We start from the raw sequence: 17,420 nt of genomic DNA on the forward strand, positions 1-17,420 counted from the left end.
TTAACACACCGGGTATGCCCTGACCACGGGAATTGAACGCTGACCTCTTGGTTCCCAGGTGGATGCAAACCACGGAGCCACGCGGTCCGGGCCTGGCTGTCCTGGTATCTGGGGCTGACACCCCTGAGCTCGGGGCTGCCCGGGCTGGCCCAGGGGCTGGACACAGCATTGCAGAGGCAGAGGCAGCCATTGGAACGATGCTGCCCTAGAGAGATGGCGACCGTCCCAGGGGGTCACCCGCAGTGATCACCCCGACCTCCACCGGGGGGATGGGGCTGGCAGAGCACTTCGGGGTGGCGGCGCCCACTGGGGGGTGAAGTGGTCCCCGGGACCCCTCTGCGAGCGCCCCTCTGCGGGGTCCTGACCTCCACCTCCGGCTTCGCAGATGCCGTGCTGGGCGGCCTCGCGTTTGGGGGACAAAGTGGGGCGAACCGGGCCGGCCCCGCGCCCCGCGGTCACCGGAGCCGGACCCCCGCGCCCCCCGCCCCGCCCCGCTCCGCCGCATCCCGCCGCCCATTGGCTGGCGCCGCGCGGCCGCGCCCGCCCCGCCGCGCCATTGGCCGAGGCCGCGGTCCCGGCGGAGCCGCCGCTGACATCACGCGGCCGAGGCGGCGGCGCCCCCGGCCCCCGAGCCCCCTCCGGCGGCGCCGGCTGCGGCGGAGGATGGTGCGCGGCGCGGCCCGGGCTCCCCGCCGCCAGCGCCGCAGGCCCCGGGCCCAGGCCGAGCCGGCCGCCCCGGGCGGGCGCCCCCCGCTGCGGGCGCGGGGCGAGCCGCCGCGCTGAGGCGCCGCGGCCATGGGCGCCCTGACCAGCCGGCAGCACGCGGGCGTGGAGGAGGTGGACGTGCCGGCCCACTCGGTGTACCGCTACCCGCCCAAGTCCGGTGAGCGCGGGCCCGGAGGGCGGGCGGCCGGCGCCGCAGAGGGTCCGGCGGGCGGGGGCGGGCGGCGCGCGGGGCGCTGAGGGGGGCGGCGGGTGGCGGCGGGGGCGGCCCGCGCCCGGTGGTCCCGTGATGGCGCCGTGTGCCCCGGCCTGCGGCTCCGGGGGGCGGGCGCCCGGGCGCAGGCGGCCCCTCCTCCCGCCCGGACCCCGTGTTCCCGGGCTGAGGGGGGCGGGGCGCGGGGCACGGGGCACGGACACGGCACCTGTGCGCGGCGCGGCCCGGGCCGGGCGTCCGGGCCCCGGAGGGAGGGGGACGGGCACGGGTTCGAATCGGCTTTCTCGGGGACAGCAGGGCTCAGGGCTGCTGGCGGCTGCAGGGGGCCGGCCATGCCTTCCCGGAGGCTGTCAGCGGGGAGGGGGCCTCGCAGACACGCGTGGGGGTGCGAGGACCACGGTGACCCGGGCCGTGCCTTCGCCGGAGCCGCGGGGAGCCGCTGTGGCCCGGGCCCGGGCGCGGGCATATAGGATGGATGAGGGACCTGGCACCCGGAAGGCCGGGCGGCGTGGGCATCCGTGGGCATCGAGTTGGAGGCGGCTTTGACAGCAAAGGGGAGAGGCACGCCAGCAGCGGGAGCGCCCGCCAGTCCCGAGCTGCTGGTGCACGTCCAGCTCTGCGCTGTTCCTTGCTTTCCTTCCTCCAAGATTTTCGGGGACCCCTGGCCCCCCTCCTCTCGGCGGCCCAGGCCCTGGCGAGGCCGCGGTGACTGGCGAGGCGCCGGCAGCGGGATAAAGGCCGCTAATGAGAGGCGCCGGCTCCCGCAGTGCGCCGCCGGTCGTGCCAGGTGAACCGCGGGCACCAGACAGTGAACCTGCCCCTGCAGAGCGGCTGCCGAGCGGCTTCTCTTCTCGCAGCTTCTGTGCCAGGGGATGAGCCTTGCAGGGATGCACGGGTTAGCACGGGCCTGGGCCCAGCTGGGGCTCACCCGGGTTTAATCCCATTCCCGCTAATCACGGCTATGAACTCGGGGCTAACGGAGACGTGCGTTTTGCTTGTTAACAGATGGAAATAAGCACACGTGCTTGTGAAAAGAAAAAAAATTTTTTTAAAAATCACTTAGCTATTATCGATCAGGAAATGGAGCGTGCTCTGCTGAGCTTGGAGTTTCGGTGGTTGGCTGCCGCCTCCGTCACCCGTGGGAATTAGGGGGGGCAGTTCATGGACTGCTGCCCCCCCGGAGGATATTGATATACGTATGAATCTTGGATGATGATAATGAGAGGTAATGGACCAAACTATAACTGTTCTGCCCGGCCTGGGCGGGGCTCAGGGGTTGAACGTAGACCTATGAACCAGGAGGTCATGGTTCGATTCTCGGTCAGGACACATGCCCTGGTTGTGGGCTCGATCCCCAGTGGGGGGCATGCAGGGGGCAGCTGATCAATGATTCTCTCTCATCATTGATGTTTCTCTCTCTCTCCCCCCTTTCTCTCTGAAATGAATAACAGTATATTTAAAGAAAAAAAACACCAAAAACTTTTCTTAGCCAACACACTCAATATCTGTAGTCTTAATCCTCTCCATGCTACCAATTTTTTAAAGTTTTACCTAATTGTTACTCATTTTTATTTATTTTTTAAATACTTTTATTGATTTCAGAGGAAGGGAGAGGGAAAGAGAGAGAAACATCAATGATGAAAGAGAATCACTGATCGACAGCCTCCTGCATGCCCCCTACTGGGGGATCAAGCCCACAACCCAGGACCCTTCAGTCTGCAGGCCGCTGAGCCAAACCCGCTAGGGCTTGTTACTCATTTTTAGTCGGAAATACTGTGTGTGAGAAATCTGTGCTTCAAGTGGACCAATTATTTATGTTGAAGGCGAAACATGGAAACGGGAGTGGGAAGCTTGGTGTACTTGGGGATTCGTGTCCACTGGCACCTCCCCCGCTTCACCTGACCATCACATGGACGTGGCTCTTCATGGGAGGAGAGTGCTCAGAGCTGAAAGGGACCTTTGAGAATGTGGCTGAGACCCACGCATTTCACCGGCAAGAAAATGGAGGCCCAGGGAAATGAGTTGGTTTGGCCAGGATGGCCCTAGAGGTAGGGCTCTTTTTAAAAAATATACATTTTTATTGACTTTAGAGAGAAAGAGAGGATAGAGACATAAGGACATCAATGATGAGAGAGAATTATCCATCAGCTGCTTCCTGCATGCCTCCCACTGGGGATGCCAACCAAGGTACGTGCCCTTGATCAAAATCTGGGACCCTTCAGTCCGCAGACCAACGCTCTATCCACTGAGCCACACAGGTTAGGGCTATTTTCTTTTTAATTTTATTGATTTTAGTGAGAGATAAACATTGATTTCTTGTCCCACCTGTGCGTTCGTTGGTTGATTCTTGTTTGTGCCCGGGAGGGGTTGAACCTGCAACCGCGGCACATCAGGACCCAGACCAGCCGAGCTACCTGGCCAGGGCCCGACCTGGTCTTTGTCTCTTTATTTTTAATCCCTCCTCAGGGATCTGTGTTATTGGAGCGAGGAAGGGAGAGGCAGAGAGAAGAAAACATCGATGTGAATCGGTTGCCTCCTCTCTACACTCCAGGCAGAGATGGGACCCACAGGCCAGGCAGGTGCCCGGGCCGGGAATTGAACCTGTGACCTTTCCGTGTACAGGATGATGCTCCAACCAGCTGAGCCACTCCGGCCAGGGCAGGTCTTTTCTTACTTTCTTTCTATCTTCCTTCCTTCCTTCCTTCCTTTCTTTCTTTCTTTCTTTCATACATATATATTTTTAATATTTTATCGATTTTTTACAGAGAGGAAGGGAGAGGGATAGAGAGTTAGAAACATCGATGAGAGAGAAACATCGATCAGCTGCCTCCTGCACAGCCCCCACTGGGGATGTGCCTGCAACCAAGGTACATGCCCTTGACCGGAATCAAACCTGGGACCCTTTAGTTCGCAGGCCGGCGCTCTATCCACTGAGCCAAACCAGTTAGGGTGAGGGTAGGTCTTTGTCATTTTTTTAGTTAGAAGCTAGACACGCTATTGAATCCTTCTCTCCCAACTTGGGTTCTTTAAGAGCCCACAACCATTTGCGTAGCAAAGGCGTGACTGTGCCACGGTGGTGGCTTTCATGCACGCATGCCCATCTTTCGAAAGGGCTGTCCACGTTGATAGGAGTCCTTAGGCCCGTGTCCTCTCTCCAGGAAGAAATGGACACGCTACACAGACCACTTCATTCATTAAACTTCGTACCCTACTCATCCAGGTCATTTCCTGCTACATCTTGGAGCAAATGGAAAAACAGGAGTCATTCATTTTGCTCAGATGTTAAGACGTAAACCCGTTATAAAAATTCCCAGTGGCCCGGTTGGCATGCCTCGGTGGTTGAGCATCGACCTATGAACAAGGAGGTCGCGGTTTGATTCCCCATCAGGGCACGTGCCTGGGTTGTGGGATCGACCCCCAGTGTGGGGCCGTGCAGGAGGCAGCCGATCAGTGATTCTCACCATTGATGTTTCTATCTCTCTATCCCTCTCCCATCCTCTCTGACATCAATAAAAATATATTGTAAAAAATAAAAATTCAGAATGGTCATCAGAGTCCTGAGCAGCTAACATCATCCTTCTCCCGATGTTTGTTATGTTAAATGTGCACTTGCTGGTCACATGGGCTGGTTCTGTGGCCAGAGCAGTTTTTGAAAACATGGGTAATAAGTCATTGCCTGTTGAGTAGTTATAGAAGTTCCTCTTAGCTTTTAGGAGCATCACTTGGGACTTAAGGATATGGAAATTACTGCCTAATAAAGAATTATTTGGCTCAGCTGGTGTGGCTCTGTGGTTGAGCAGCAACCCAGGAACCCAGAAGTGGCTGGTTCCATTCCTGGTCAGAGCACATGCCCGGTATGGGCTGGGACCCCAGGGAGGCGTGTAGGAGGCAGCCGATCAATGATGTTCCTCTCTCATCCATGGTTATGTCTCCCTGTCCCTCTCCCTTCCTCTCTCTAAAGACCAATAAAAATATTTATTTTTTATTTTTTATTAATTTTATTTATTTATTTATTTATTTATTTTGCCCCCCTCCCTCCCTCCCATGGATACCCTCCCTCCCCAGAGTTTTATGTCCATTGGTTGTACTTATATGCATGTATACAAGTCCTTCGGTTGATCAATTATCTCCCCCAGATCTCCCTCCCCTCCCCACTGTAATTTGACAGTCTGCTTGTTGCTTTTCTGTCTCTATATCTATCTTTTGGTTCATCAGTTTATAATGTTCTTTATTATCCATAAATGAGTGAGGTCATGTGGTGTTTCTCTTCCATTGATTGGTAAAGACCAATAAAAATATTTTATAAAAAGAAAAGAAAAAAAGAATGTGGCTCTGCCACAGTTTGATTGGAACTTTAGCTAAAAATAAGTAGGTTCCTGAAAGTTGTAGTAAATACATTTAGTCCCAGGGGGAAAAGCACACCCAAATAGTGCTCTGTTTAATGATGATGTCATCGAGACCGAGACCTCAAATGCTACTAGTACTTTCCTACACACTTACAGGTGGTGATGCTGGTACTTGGGAAAATTCCCGTGTATTTTTCTTTTCTTTTTTCTACCTCATTGAGAGCAGACCAATTGCTTTCACTTCTTGATTTTGCCTTAAGGTTTGATTTCCTTGTGTGATGTGGATGTGTCTTCTTTCTTTATTTTTAAATATATATATATGTATTTTTTAATATATATTTTATTGATTTTTTTACAGAGAGGAAGGGAGAGGGGTAGAGATCTAGAAACATCGATGGGAGAGAAACATCGATCAGCTGCCTCCTGCACACCACCCACTGGGGATGTGCCCACAACCAATGTACATGCCCTTGACCGGAATTGAACCTGAGACCAATTATGCTCCTGCCATGGCCGGTTGCTCAGTGGTTAGAGTATTAGCCTGCAGACCGAAGGATTGCAGGTTCTATTCTCAGAAAAGGGCATGTACCTCAGTTGCAGGCTCAATCCCTGGCTCAGGTCAGGGCATATTAAGGAGGCAGCCAATTGATGTATCTCTCTCACTCCCTCTCCTCCCTCTTTAAAAATAAAAAAAAAAATCATTGGGAAAAAATATCTTCAAGTGAGGATTAAAAAAAGAAAATTATGCTCCTTCCAAAATTTCAGAGCTTATCATCTAGTGTCAGATGCAGAATGCCTGCCTACAGAGGTGAACAAGAATGCAGAAGGTGCCATGAAGAAAAGGGATTATCTCAGGAATGCAAGGTCGGTTTAATAGCTGAAGAGTCAGTCCATGTTAATATACTATGTTAGTGGAATAAAGAAAAAAGAAAAAACACCACATGGTCATCTTAATAGATGCAGACAAGACATTTGACAAAATCCAACACCCGTCAGTGATAAAAATGAAAAAATATCCACACCCAAAGGGTTAAGAATGGTCATTCATAGCAGCAGGCATTCACAATAGCTAAAAGGTGGAAATAACCCAACAGTCCATCAACTGATGAATGAAACAGCTGATACATTCAATGTAGTAAGTCCACACAATGGGATGTTACTTGCTAATAAAAAGGAATGAAGTGTTGATATTTGCTACAACATGGATGAACCTTGGAAGCACGAATGCTAAGTCAGAGAAGCCAGATGTGTATATTGTATAATCCCTCTTATAGGAAATCCCAGGAGAGGCAGATCCAGAGAAACAGAAAGTAGATTACTGCCCGCCAGTGGCTCGGGGAGGGGAAATGAGGAGGGACTGCTCGTGGGATCTTTTTAGGGTAATGAAAATGTTCCAGAATTAGATCGTGGTGAATGGTTACATAACTGAATATTCTAAAAAACCCTGGGATTGTACCCTTTCCATACCTGATTACATAATATGTGAATTATATCACAATAACGTTCTTTTTAAATGGATGATAGACCTAAATACAAGAGCTAAAAACTATAAAACATTATAAGAAGATATGAAAGAAAATATTTATTATTTTTAATCCTTGCCCAAGGATATTTTATATTCTTTTAAAAAAATATATATTTTATTGATTTTTTTACAGAGAGGAAGGGAGAGGGATAGAGAGCTAGAAACATCGACCAGCTGCCTCCTGTACATCCTCCACCGGGGATTTGCCCGCAAACAATGTACATGCCCTTGACCGGAATCGAACCTGGGACCCTTCAGTCCACAGGCCGATGCACTGTCCACTGAGCCACACCTGTTTTGGCACCCGAGGATATTTTCCATTGATTTTTTAAAAATATATTTTTATTGATTTCAAAGAGGAAAGGAGAGGGAGAAAGAGATGGAAAATCAATGATGAGAGAGAATCATTGATTGGTTGCCTCCTGCATGCTGCCCATTGGGCATGGAGCCCGCATATGCCCCGACTGGGAATCGAACTGTGACCTCCTGGTTCACAGACTGATGCTCGGCCACTGAGCCCTGCTGGCCGGCTCCATTGGTTTTTAGAGAGAATGGAAGAGAGAGGGAAAGACAGAGAGAAATATGGATGTGAGAGAGAAAAAGTATAACCCATAGAAGAAAAAAAATGGGTAAGTTGGATTTCTTCAAAATTGAAAATGTTTCTGCTTCAAGAGATGTTAGGAAGATGAAAGATAAGTCGGCCTCTTAAAGAAAATATTTACCAATCGCTTAGATAGACTTTTTTATCCAGAATATCAAGAACGTTTACAACTCAATATTAAGAAGACCACACGCCCTAACCAGTGTGGTTCAGTGGATAGAGCGTCAGCCTGTGGACTGAAAGGTCCCAGGTTAGATTCTGGTCAAGGGCATGTACCTTGGTTGCGGGCAGAGAGGAAGGGAGAGGGATAGAGAGTTAGAAACATCAATGAGAGAGAAACATTGATCAGTTGCCTCTTGCACACCCCCTACTGGGGATGTGCCCACAACCAAGGTACATGCCCCTGACCAGAATCGAACCTGGGAACCTGCAGCCTGCAGGCCGATGCTCTATCCACTGAGCCACACAGGTTTCGGCAGTAAAGCTGTTTAAGGAAACAGTGCAGAGGGCACTGGCCAGGAAGCACCATTGGCTGGGCGTCATCCCTGCACCACAAGGTTGCCGGTTGATACCTGCTCTCACATCGATGTCTCCCTCCCTCTCCCTCTGTAATAGCTTCATAAGGTCCATTGCAAAACAGAGCCTGCCTTCTGAGAGGAGTCCTTGTGCCAGCTCTTAAGATAAAATGTCTTTAATTCCATCTTCTTCCAGAAGAAGAGGGTATTCATTGAGTTTCAGGTGAAGATGGGATGGCCAGATGAAAAGATATGGCAGGTGGTTAAAGCGCAGGACTGATACCGCAGCCGGTGTGGCTCAGTGGATAGAGCGTCGGCCTGTGGACTGAAGGGTCCCAGGTTCAGTTCTGGCCAAGGGCATATGCCTAGGTTACTGGCTCGATCTCCAGTAAGGGACATGCAGGAGGCAGCCAATCAGTGATTCTCGTCATAGATGTTTCTCTCTCCCTCTCCCTTCCTCTCTAAAATCAATAAAATATATTAAAAAGAAAAGATCTGGACTGAAATGCTAAAGAAAGGTGAGAGACACAGGCTGGCTTGGAAGTCCAGTGGGAGGAAGGAGAAGGCGCAGGTGGGACCCGCCCACAGGGCCTGGCCAGCTGCGTAGGCGGCCGTCCCCACGGCGATCCTTTTCGGAAAGCGGTTTTATCATCTCTGCTTTCCAAAGGAAAACATCAAGGCTCAACAGTGTTAAATTCTTTGTTCTGGGTCACGCTGCCTGTAGGCCGAAATATCAGCATCAGAGCCAGCCCTGGCCTAAGCCACGGCCTTAGATTCTGTGAGGGAGGGACCGGAGTGGAGAGGGAGGGACAGGGGGAGGGAGAAGGGAGGCTGGAGGAGGAGTGAGCTGTGGAGCCGGGAGGTGCGTATGGCCTGGGCCAGCGAGAGGCAGGGAGAGGCAGAAGCCCCGGAGCAGAGCCTGGGCAGTGAGACGGCGTCTTCGGAGAGTCCTGGGGCGGATGGAGCTGGGAAAGGCTGTCGGCCTGGGGACAGTCTCGGCTCTTGACTTGAGCTGCCGAGCAAAGCTGCAGTTAGCTGCACGCTATGTTCGTGAGCACTTTCTCCTCCTGTCATACCGAGAGGGGGACATTTCCCAGGGAGCCCGGCGCCTTCTCTGAGCCCTCGCCCCGCCCCCAGGCCGCGGGGCTCTCTCTGGCCGGACCCCGTAAGCGCCTGTCCCTGTGCCCATCCCTCACCGGGCCGCGCACAGGCCCGGCAGCTCGGCATGTCCCACGCCGAACGCGACCTGCTCCGCGCCGGGCACCCAGCCTGCGTCTCCCCGTTCCTCACCCGTCCATGTGGGCTCCTCCCTTCCCTAAGTCACCTAACATAATAAATATATAATTTCTCCACAAACACATAATGCAGAGAGAAGGCGTCTTACGAAGGGCCAGCTTCACGGGGCCTGAGGGTTCCAGAGGGCCCCTCCCCCTCTATAAATTATGCACCTGGAAAACAGGGCGGTAAGAGCCGGCATCAATAATGGATAACCAAGCTCTCCTCAGCGATGGCTTGCCCGGTGGCATCCTGGCGGACGGCGGCTCTCGGTGGCTTCACGTTTGGGTGGGGAACTCTAAGAGTTTGCTCTGATTCGGGTGCGACGGCTCTCGAAGAATCTTCCCGTGCTTGCTGGCTGTTTAAAGAATCGCCTGGCCCGGCCGGCATGGCTCAGGGGAGAGCGTCGGCCTATGAACCGGAGGCCATTGCTCCCATCCCCCGCCAGAGCACAGGCCTGGGTTGCTGGCTCAGTCCCCAGAGAGGGGTGTGCAGGAGGCAGGTGATCGATGATTCTCTCGCATCATGGATGTTTCTCCCGCTCTCTCCCTTTTCCTTCTTCTTTGACATCAATAAAAACATCTACAATTTTTAAAAGATTCCCAAAAGGCCCTGGCTGGTTTGGCTCAGTGGATAGATCGTCGGCCTGTGGACTAAAGGGTTCCGGGTTCGATTCCAGTCAAGGGTTGTGGGCTCAATCCCCAGTACAGAGCATGCAGGAGGCAGCCGATCAGTGATTCCGTCTCATCGTTGATGCTTCTGTCTCTCTCTCCCTCTCTCTTCCTTTTTGAAATCAATAAAAATATATTTTTAGCTGAAACCGGTTTGGCTCAATGGATAGAGCGTTGGCTTGGGGACTGAAAAGTCCCGGGTTCGATTCCGGTCAAGGGCATATCCCCAGTAGGGGGTGTGCAAGAGGCAGCTAATCGATGACTCTCTCTCACTGATGTTTCTAACTCTCTCTCTCTCTCCCTTTCACTCTGTACAAAATCAATAAAATATATTAAAATATATATATATATATATATATATATATATATATATATATAAAGATTCCTAAATGCATGGAGGACATAGAAAAACCTCCATGAGTTTAAGGGGGAAAATCAGGAACAAAATGCACATACGTACGTGTTCATGGGTGTGCGTGGCGGGGCCTTCCGGTGTTGGGCTGAGGGCGGACACGGATCGCGGGAGGACCGGTGAATCAGGCTGCTGGGAGGAAAGCAGCGGTCGATGCTGTTTGGTGGCGCGGCTCCTCCCTGCCACGGGTTTGCTTCTCCACTTGGTGCCGTTGTCCCGGGCGTGGCACCGGCTCGGGTGAGGGGTTGGGGGCCCCGTCTCCCCAAATCGGCGCTTTCCCCGGCCCCGTCTGCCGGTGTCATTGAGCTCGTGTCTCCCTCTGCAGGAAGCTACTTCGCCAGCCACTTCATCATGGGAGGAGAGAAGTTCGACTCGGCCCACCCCGAAGGCTACCTGTTTGGAGAAAACAGCGACCTGAACTTCCTGGGCAACCGGCCCGTGGCGGTACGGCTTCCCGGCGGTGCTGCGTGGGGGGCCCGTGTCTGTGGCTGGCTGGGTCTGAGTTGAGGGGGTCCAGGGAGGCAGGTGGGGTCCTGGGGGGCAGAGGGTGCCTCCGTGGCGGAACTGGGTTGCTGGCACTAGGAGCTGAGCCGTGCCAAGGCCACCAGCGTCTGCCGGGGGTGAGGCCGGCTCCAGCTCTCCGTGGGTTCAGACTCTCTTTCCCTTCCTCTCTCTAAAAAAGCAATAAAAACATAAAAATTTTAAAAAAATACACAAAAACACAACAACACACACACAAGTGCTTCCGGCTTCAGTTGAGCTCTGTCGCGTTTGCGGCTGCTCAGCAGGCGGAGGAGCGATGCCGTCTGTCCTGGCCGCGCCGGACGAGGTGGCCGGGGACGAGGTGTCCGGAGCTCGCCCTGCGCACCCGTCTCCCTCTCTGCGTCTCTCTGGGGTTAGGACCGGGGTTTGCTGGGTGGCTGGTTTTCTGCGTGTGTGGCCTCTTAGAGCATCCAGAGGGCTTTAGAGCAGGTCGGTGCTCGGTGGGGTTCGGGGTGAGGCTTGCGCTGGCTGACAAACTTCCTAGAATTCCCCGCTGCGCGTCCGCCTCCGTGGGCCTGTGGGTGCCTGGCCGGGGCCTTGACCTTCAGTGTGAGTCTTCCCCCCGGAGCCTCCCCATGGCCTCTCCGCGGCCGTGTTCCCGTGGCGATCACTGCAGGTGCTCCCCGGGGGCGAGCAAACGTGCTTCTCAAAAGACACCCACGTTGCACGTGAAGAAAGCAAGTAGAAACGGACTTGCAGGCGTTCTCTGGGTGTGTCATCCGCCCGCACCCTGAGCCCTGGCGCTGGCCCTGCCTCCCCGCTGGTTTGGGGAGGGTGGGTGGCCCAGTGAGTCCCCAGGCATGACTTCCACTCCAGTGACATGTCTCCGTGTTGCTGGGGCGCCGGGGGGTGTCGGGGGGCGTGGGGTTGCAGAGGAAGGGGCACAGCCTTTTAAAGCCGCCCGCCAGCTCGGGCGAGGGCAGCCCCCTCTCCGGAGGGCACGGAGACGGCTGCGATGAACCGTTAGGTCTGCCGAGAAGCCGTAGCTTCTGGCTCTGGGACTGTGGTCTTCCCGCCTTTCTGGACGGTCGCGCTGAGGGCAGTATCATTCGCCTCGCTGGTCTGGCTCAGTGGATAGAGTGTCGGCCCCTGGACTAAAGGGTCCCGGGTTTGATTCTGGTCCAGGGCCTGTGCCTCGCCTGCAGGCTCCCTCCTGTGCGGGAGGCAGCCCATCCATGTGTCTTTCTCACATTAACGTTTCTCTGTGTGTGTGGCTCTGGCTCTTCTCTCTTTCTAAAACATAAAAATGTGATTATTAGGAAGATGAGAGGAGTAGCACTGGATGGACCATCACTCCGCCCTCGTGTGCACTGTGGGGCGGTACTGAGCTGAGCGGCCCCTCAGGAGACTCCCTGAAAGGCTCGGGGGCGGGTGTACAGCACTAGCGTGTCCGTGTCTGCGTGCGCAGCGGGAGGGAGGGAGGGAGGGAGGGAGGGAGGGAGGTGGAATCGAGATTTCAGCGGGGTTTGCATCCACCGCTCTGCTCCCTGCAGCCTGGCACGGCTGCGCTGGCTCTCGGGTTACCCAGCTGTGAAGTGCGGGCGGTTCTGACCTTGGAGGCCTGTCCTGCTGGGGTAACGCCTGGACGGCGCCAGGCGGGAGGCCCTGGAGGGCGGATGCTTTCTGCAGCGCCTGCAGGTTCTGGGGGGGCACTCGCTGGGCTTGAGCTGGCTCCGTGCTCCGTGGGGGGCAAAGGTCACTGCTCCTCCATCCCAGCCGTGAGAATTAAATAGGTTTCTAGCCACCTGTACGGAGTGCTTGGGTTTGTTTCTTTCTTGTAAATTTTTTTTTTTTTAAATGTATTTTATTGATTTTTCTTACAGAGAGGAAAGGAGAGAGATAGAGAGCTAGAAACGTTGATGAGAGAGAAACATCGACCAGCTGCCTCTTGCACACCCCCTACCGGGGATGTGCCCGCAACCAAGGTACATGCCCTTGACCGGAATCGAACCTGGGACCTTTCAGTTCGCAGACCAACGCTCTACCACTGAGCCAAACCGGTTTCGGCTCTTTCTTGTAAATTTTTCAATCACAGTATCCCTGCCCTGCCTGGCTGGTGGGAGAGCGGGGCTGTGTTTGCTGCGTGAAGATGTGTTCTGTGGGCATTTGGCTGCTAGGGTCTGAGTTACCCAGAGGCTGGTGAGCGTAGGCTGCTGGGGCGGCCCGCACCTCGGGGGGAGGGCTACCTGCAGCAGCCGGAGAGCAGCCAGCTCTGTCTCCCCCGAGGTGCAGCTGTGCCCCCGCCCCCCGTTTACTGAAGAGAGCCAGCTGCCAAGAACGTGGAGGCCGACCTCAGGTCAGGTAGAGGCAGGTGTGCCAGCCGGTCCGGGGAAGCATTTGTGCTTATAGGTGCATCCGTGTTTGCAAGAGGACAATGCCCGCGACCCTGGCACAGTGGTCGCTCTTGGTGCATCATCGTATTCTCCCCTATGTTGTTTCAGTGTTCCCTGTTGAGCGTGTATTTATTTATTTATTTATTTGTTTTTAAATATATTTTTATTGATGTCAGAGAGGAAGGAAGAGGGGGAGAGAGAGAAACATCAATGATGAGAGAGAATCATTGATGGGTTGTCTTCTGCACGCCCCCCAACGGGGATCAAACCTGCAACCCGGGCATGTGCCCCTGACTGGAATCGAACCCGGGACCCTTCAGTCCACAGGCCAATGCTCTATCCACTGAGCCACACCGGTAAAGGCGTGTTTTTATTTATTTATTTTATTAAGTTAAAGCATTTTAAATTTCTTACCACACAGAGCAGGGACTGCTGGGCGGGATTCTGTGTGTGCGTGTAACACGTCCTGCTGACCCATTCGTCCCCGACACACACGTGGGCGGCGTCCCGCTCCTGCTGTGACTAACGCTGCTGAGAGCGTGGGCGTTCGTTCAGTTTGGTAAGGCGCACATGCACACAGCATTGGGCTGAGGGAGTATGATTATTTGGCTTTAGGAAATTACGTAAATGCAATTATCTTATTTTCAATGTTGAAGCTTGTCATCCTATCTAATAAGAGTAATATGCAAATTGACCATCACTCCAACATACAAGATGGCTGCCCCCATGTGGTCACAAGATGGCTGCTACAAGATGGCCAGCAGGGGAGGGCAATTTGGAGGAACCAGGCCTGCAAGGGAGGGCAGTTGGGGGGCAATCAGGCCAGGAGGGGAGGGCAGTTGGGGGGGACCAGGCCTGCAGGGAAGGGCAGTTCAGGGGGACCAGGCCTACAGGGGAGGGCAGTTAGGGGTAACCAGGCCTGCAGGGGAGGGCAGTTAGGGGCAGTCAGGCTGGTAGGGGAGCAGTTAGGCATCAATAAGGCTGGCAGCCAGAAGCAGTTAGGGGCAATCAGGAAAGCAGGCAGGCGAGCAGTTGGGAGCCAGCAGTCCTGGATTGTAAGAGGTATATGAGACTGCCCATTTAGGATTGGACCTAAACGGGCAGTCGGACATCCCTCGAGGGGTCCCAGATTGGAGAGGGTTCAGGCTGGACTGAGGGACACCTCCCCCCCCCACCCCCCGCATGAATTTCGTGCACTGGGCCTCCAGTTATTAATAAAGATGAAGAAATTCTTTCAGAGGCCTTCTTGTAGAGAAAGCTGCCTTGGGCCACTCGGTGAGTGAGGACTGAATATGTAAACAGACTGCTTTGTGGTGTGGCGATAGCATCAGTCACATTTCCGAACCACCGCGCTGTAGCTTTTACTTAAGAGTTCCTTTTGACTGCTTCTTGGTTCCTGAGATAACGGGGGCCAGCTGGCCTCTTGCATATGGAGAGGAGGATAGTTTTTTTTTGTTCAGTAGATAAGAGCATAAAACACGAGACCGCACAGTAATTGTAAAGTTAGCTACACGTTATAGGACTAAAAAGACAACTGGGCCCTGGCCGGGTGGCTCGGTTGGTTAGAGTGTCACCCTGATACGCCACGGTTGTGGTCAGGGCACACATAAGAGTCAACCAACAAATGCATAAATGAGTGGAACAACAAAAATGGATCTCTCCCTCCCCCTTCTTTGAGATCAGTGAGCAAACCTAACAAAATGGAAAAAGGAAAGCCCTCGTGGCGTGGCTCACTTGGTTGCAGCCCGATCACCAAAGGTTGTCCCATACACCAAAGGTTTGGGGTTTGAATTCCTGGTCAGGACACATACCCAGGTGTGGTTCGATCCCTAGTTGAGGCACGTGCAGGAGGCAACAAATTAATGTTTTACTCTCACATCAATGTTTCTCTCTCCCTCTCTCTCTCTCTCTCTCTCATATATTGTTATTTATTTCAGAGAGGAAGGGAGAAGGAGAAGACTTAGAAATATCAATGATGATAGAATCATTGATTGGCTGCCTCCTGCACACCCTCCCCTGGGGATTGAGCTTGAAATCAGGGCATTTGCCCTTGACCAGGAATCGAACCATGACCTCCTGGTTCATAGTTGGACGCTCAAGCACTGAGCCACACCAGTCAGGCTCTCTCTCTTTTTTTAATGCAAAAAGCACCAACCGAGTTGCTCCCTTCCTCAGCTGCAGATGCCGCGTGGGCTGAGGTCTGGAGTGGGCTGTGTGTGTCGGCTCCACCGCTCTGCTCTGAGACGGGAGACGGAGCGTGGCTGTGTCTGTCTGGCTGTAGACTCCAGGGTATAATTTTATGGATGGAAGTGATAGAAAGGGGGTGAACAGAACCTGGAATTATGAGGACGGAAAACGTCTCTGGAAGAAGCCTGGCTGGAGACGAATGAGCAGCAGGAGAGTAGTCTTTTTCTTCTTTTTAAAAAAATATATTTTATTGACTTTTTACAGAGAGGAAGGGAGAGGGATAGAGAGCCAGAAACATTGATGAGAGGGAAACACCGATTAGCTGCCCCCTGCATACCCCTACTGGGGACGTGCCTGCAACCAAGTCACATACCCCTGACCGGAATGGAACCTGGGACCTTTCAGTCCGCAGGCTAACGCTCTATCCACTGAGCCTAACCGGTTTTGGCAGGAGAGCAGTTCTTAACACCTGCTAACCTAGTAGGTTACCGTCCCTGTATGAGACTTTACACTCCAATTCGGATTGTAGAACTGCGCCCTGGGAGAAGGAAGCAGAGGAGGAAGAGGAGGAGGAGGAGATGGATGAGGAGGAGGAGATGAAGGAGAAGGAAATGGAGGAGCAGGAGGTGGAAGAGGAGGAAGAGATGGAGAAGGAGATGGAAGAGGAGAAGGAGATGGAAAAGGAAAAGGAGATGGAAGAGGAGAAGGAGATGGAAGAGGAGGAGATGGAGGAAGTGGAAGAGGAGGAGTAGAAGGAGATGCAGGAACACGAGGAGGAGGAGGAGATGCTCCAGAATCCCACTCGCAGAATCCACATCCTTGGGCGCCTGCTGGGACGGGCTGGATGTGAGTGAGGTCGGAGCCAACCTGAGCGTTCTTTTAAAGCCCTGGGTGGGAGGCGCTGTCCTGTCAGGGACGCGGTGTGTATTTCCGGTGGAGCACGTGCCCATGAGAGCAAACACGTGGTCTGGACGCGGTGGCTGCAGCCTGGTCCCGGGGAAAGCCGTGGGGACAGCGTGTACCGAGCTGGGCCGCCTGCGGTGGGCGGTGGCGGAAAGACTGTCGGGGACCAGGTGGCTCTGGTTCCTCATTCCGGGGAAAGCAGGCCGGCCGGGCTGCGTGTGGCCACCATGGTCTGCGGCCGGGGGATGGGATGGGAGCACAGCCTGGCGGGGTGGGGTGGGGCGGGGTGCCCACACACCACTGCGCACCCCGTATGCACTTCTGCCCTGGCTTGTTAATCCAACAGTGTATCTTGGAGGTCATTTTATTTTATTTATTATCATTTTTTAAAATATATTTTTATTGATTTCAGAGAGGAAGGAAGAAGGAGAGATAGAAGCATCCATGATAAGAGAATCATGGTGGATCAGCTGCCTCCTGCAAGTCCCCCACTGGGGGTGGAACCCACAACCCGGGTTTTGTGCCCTTGACCGGAATCGAACCCGGGACCTTTCAGTTTGCAGGCCGGCGCTCTATCCACTGAGCCAAACCGGCCAGGGCTTGGAGATCATTCTAGATCCACTTGCATGGGGCTGGCGTGTCCCTGTTAGACGTGTCGATGTCCGTTCCCGTCCGTTCCCGGGTCAGATGCCCGCTCTCTCCTGCGGTGCCACAGATGGTCATACGAACACACTCTGGTCATACGAACATGCTCTGGGTCATACGAACACGCTCTTCTGTGGGTCTTGCACTCAGACTCACCGTCTGGAGGGCGGTCAGACCCACACACACCGGGGGGAACACTAAGAGGGACCGCGTGACCTCTGCTGGTGCTGGCCGCTCCACCTGACCTCCCGTGCCTGCGGTGCTGTTTCGCACACGGCGCACCGGAACCCGCGGCGGGCGCGTGCTGCAGGGTTTCCTAGAAATTTATCTGCCGCGTCCTGAGCCCGGGTGCACGCTGTCACCTCTGCTTCCTGTGGGTCCCCGCCTTACGGGAAGCGGTGCCGGCGGGGCCACGTTTCGGAGAAGCCGGGCAGACAGGGGTCAGAGCCCGGCCCCGGGGTGTGACAGCCGGGCACAGGGAGGCGGCCTCCGCGGGCAGCACAGGCCTCATCCTCTGAAATGGTCTC

The 17,420-nt window shown here is 54.2% G+C and overlaps 1 protein-coding gene across 1 annotated transcript in view; it reads left to right on the plus strand.

Moving 5' to 3' along the window:
• The first annotated feature begins 588 nt into the window (after positions 1-588).
• The window catches only part of RNF157 (ring finger protein 157), a 47,607-nt gene continuing 30,775 nt past the window's right edge, over positions 589-17,420 (plus strand). The window contains exons 1-2 of the mRNA XM_084862122.1: positions 589-883; positions 10,608-10,726. Coding sequence (XP_084718248.1) covers positions 796-883; positions 10,608-10,726 — 207 coding nt within the window. The 5' untranslated portion in view covers positions 589-795. The remainder of the gene's footprint in view (positions 884-10,607; positions 10,727-17,420) is intronic.

This window comes from Pipistrellus hanaki (genome assembly GCF_964339955.1).
Source record: "Pipistrellus hanaki genome assembly, chromosome: 16".
Lineage (NCBI taxonomy): Eukaryota > Metazoa > Chordata > Mammalia > Chiroptera > Vespertilionidae > Pipistrellus > Pipistrellus hanaki.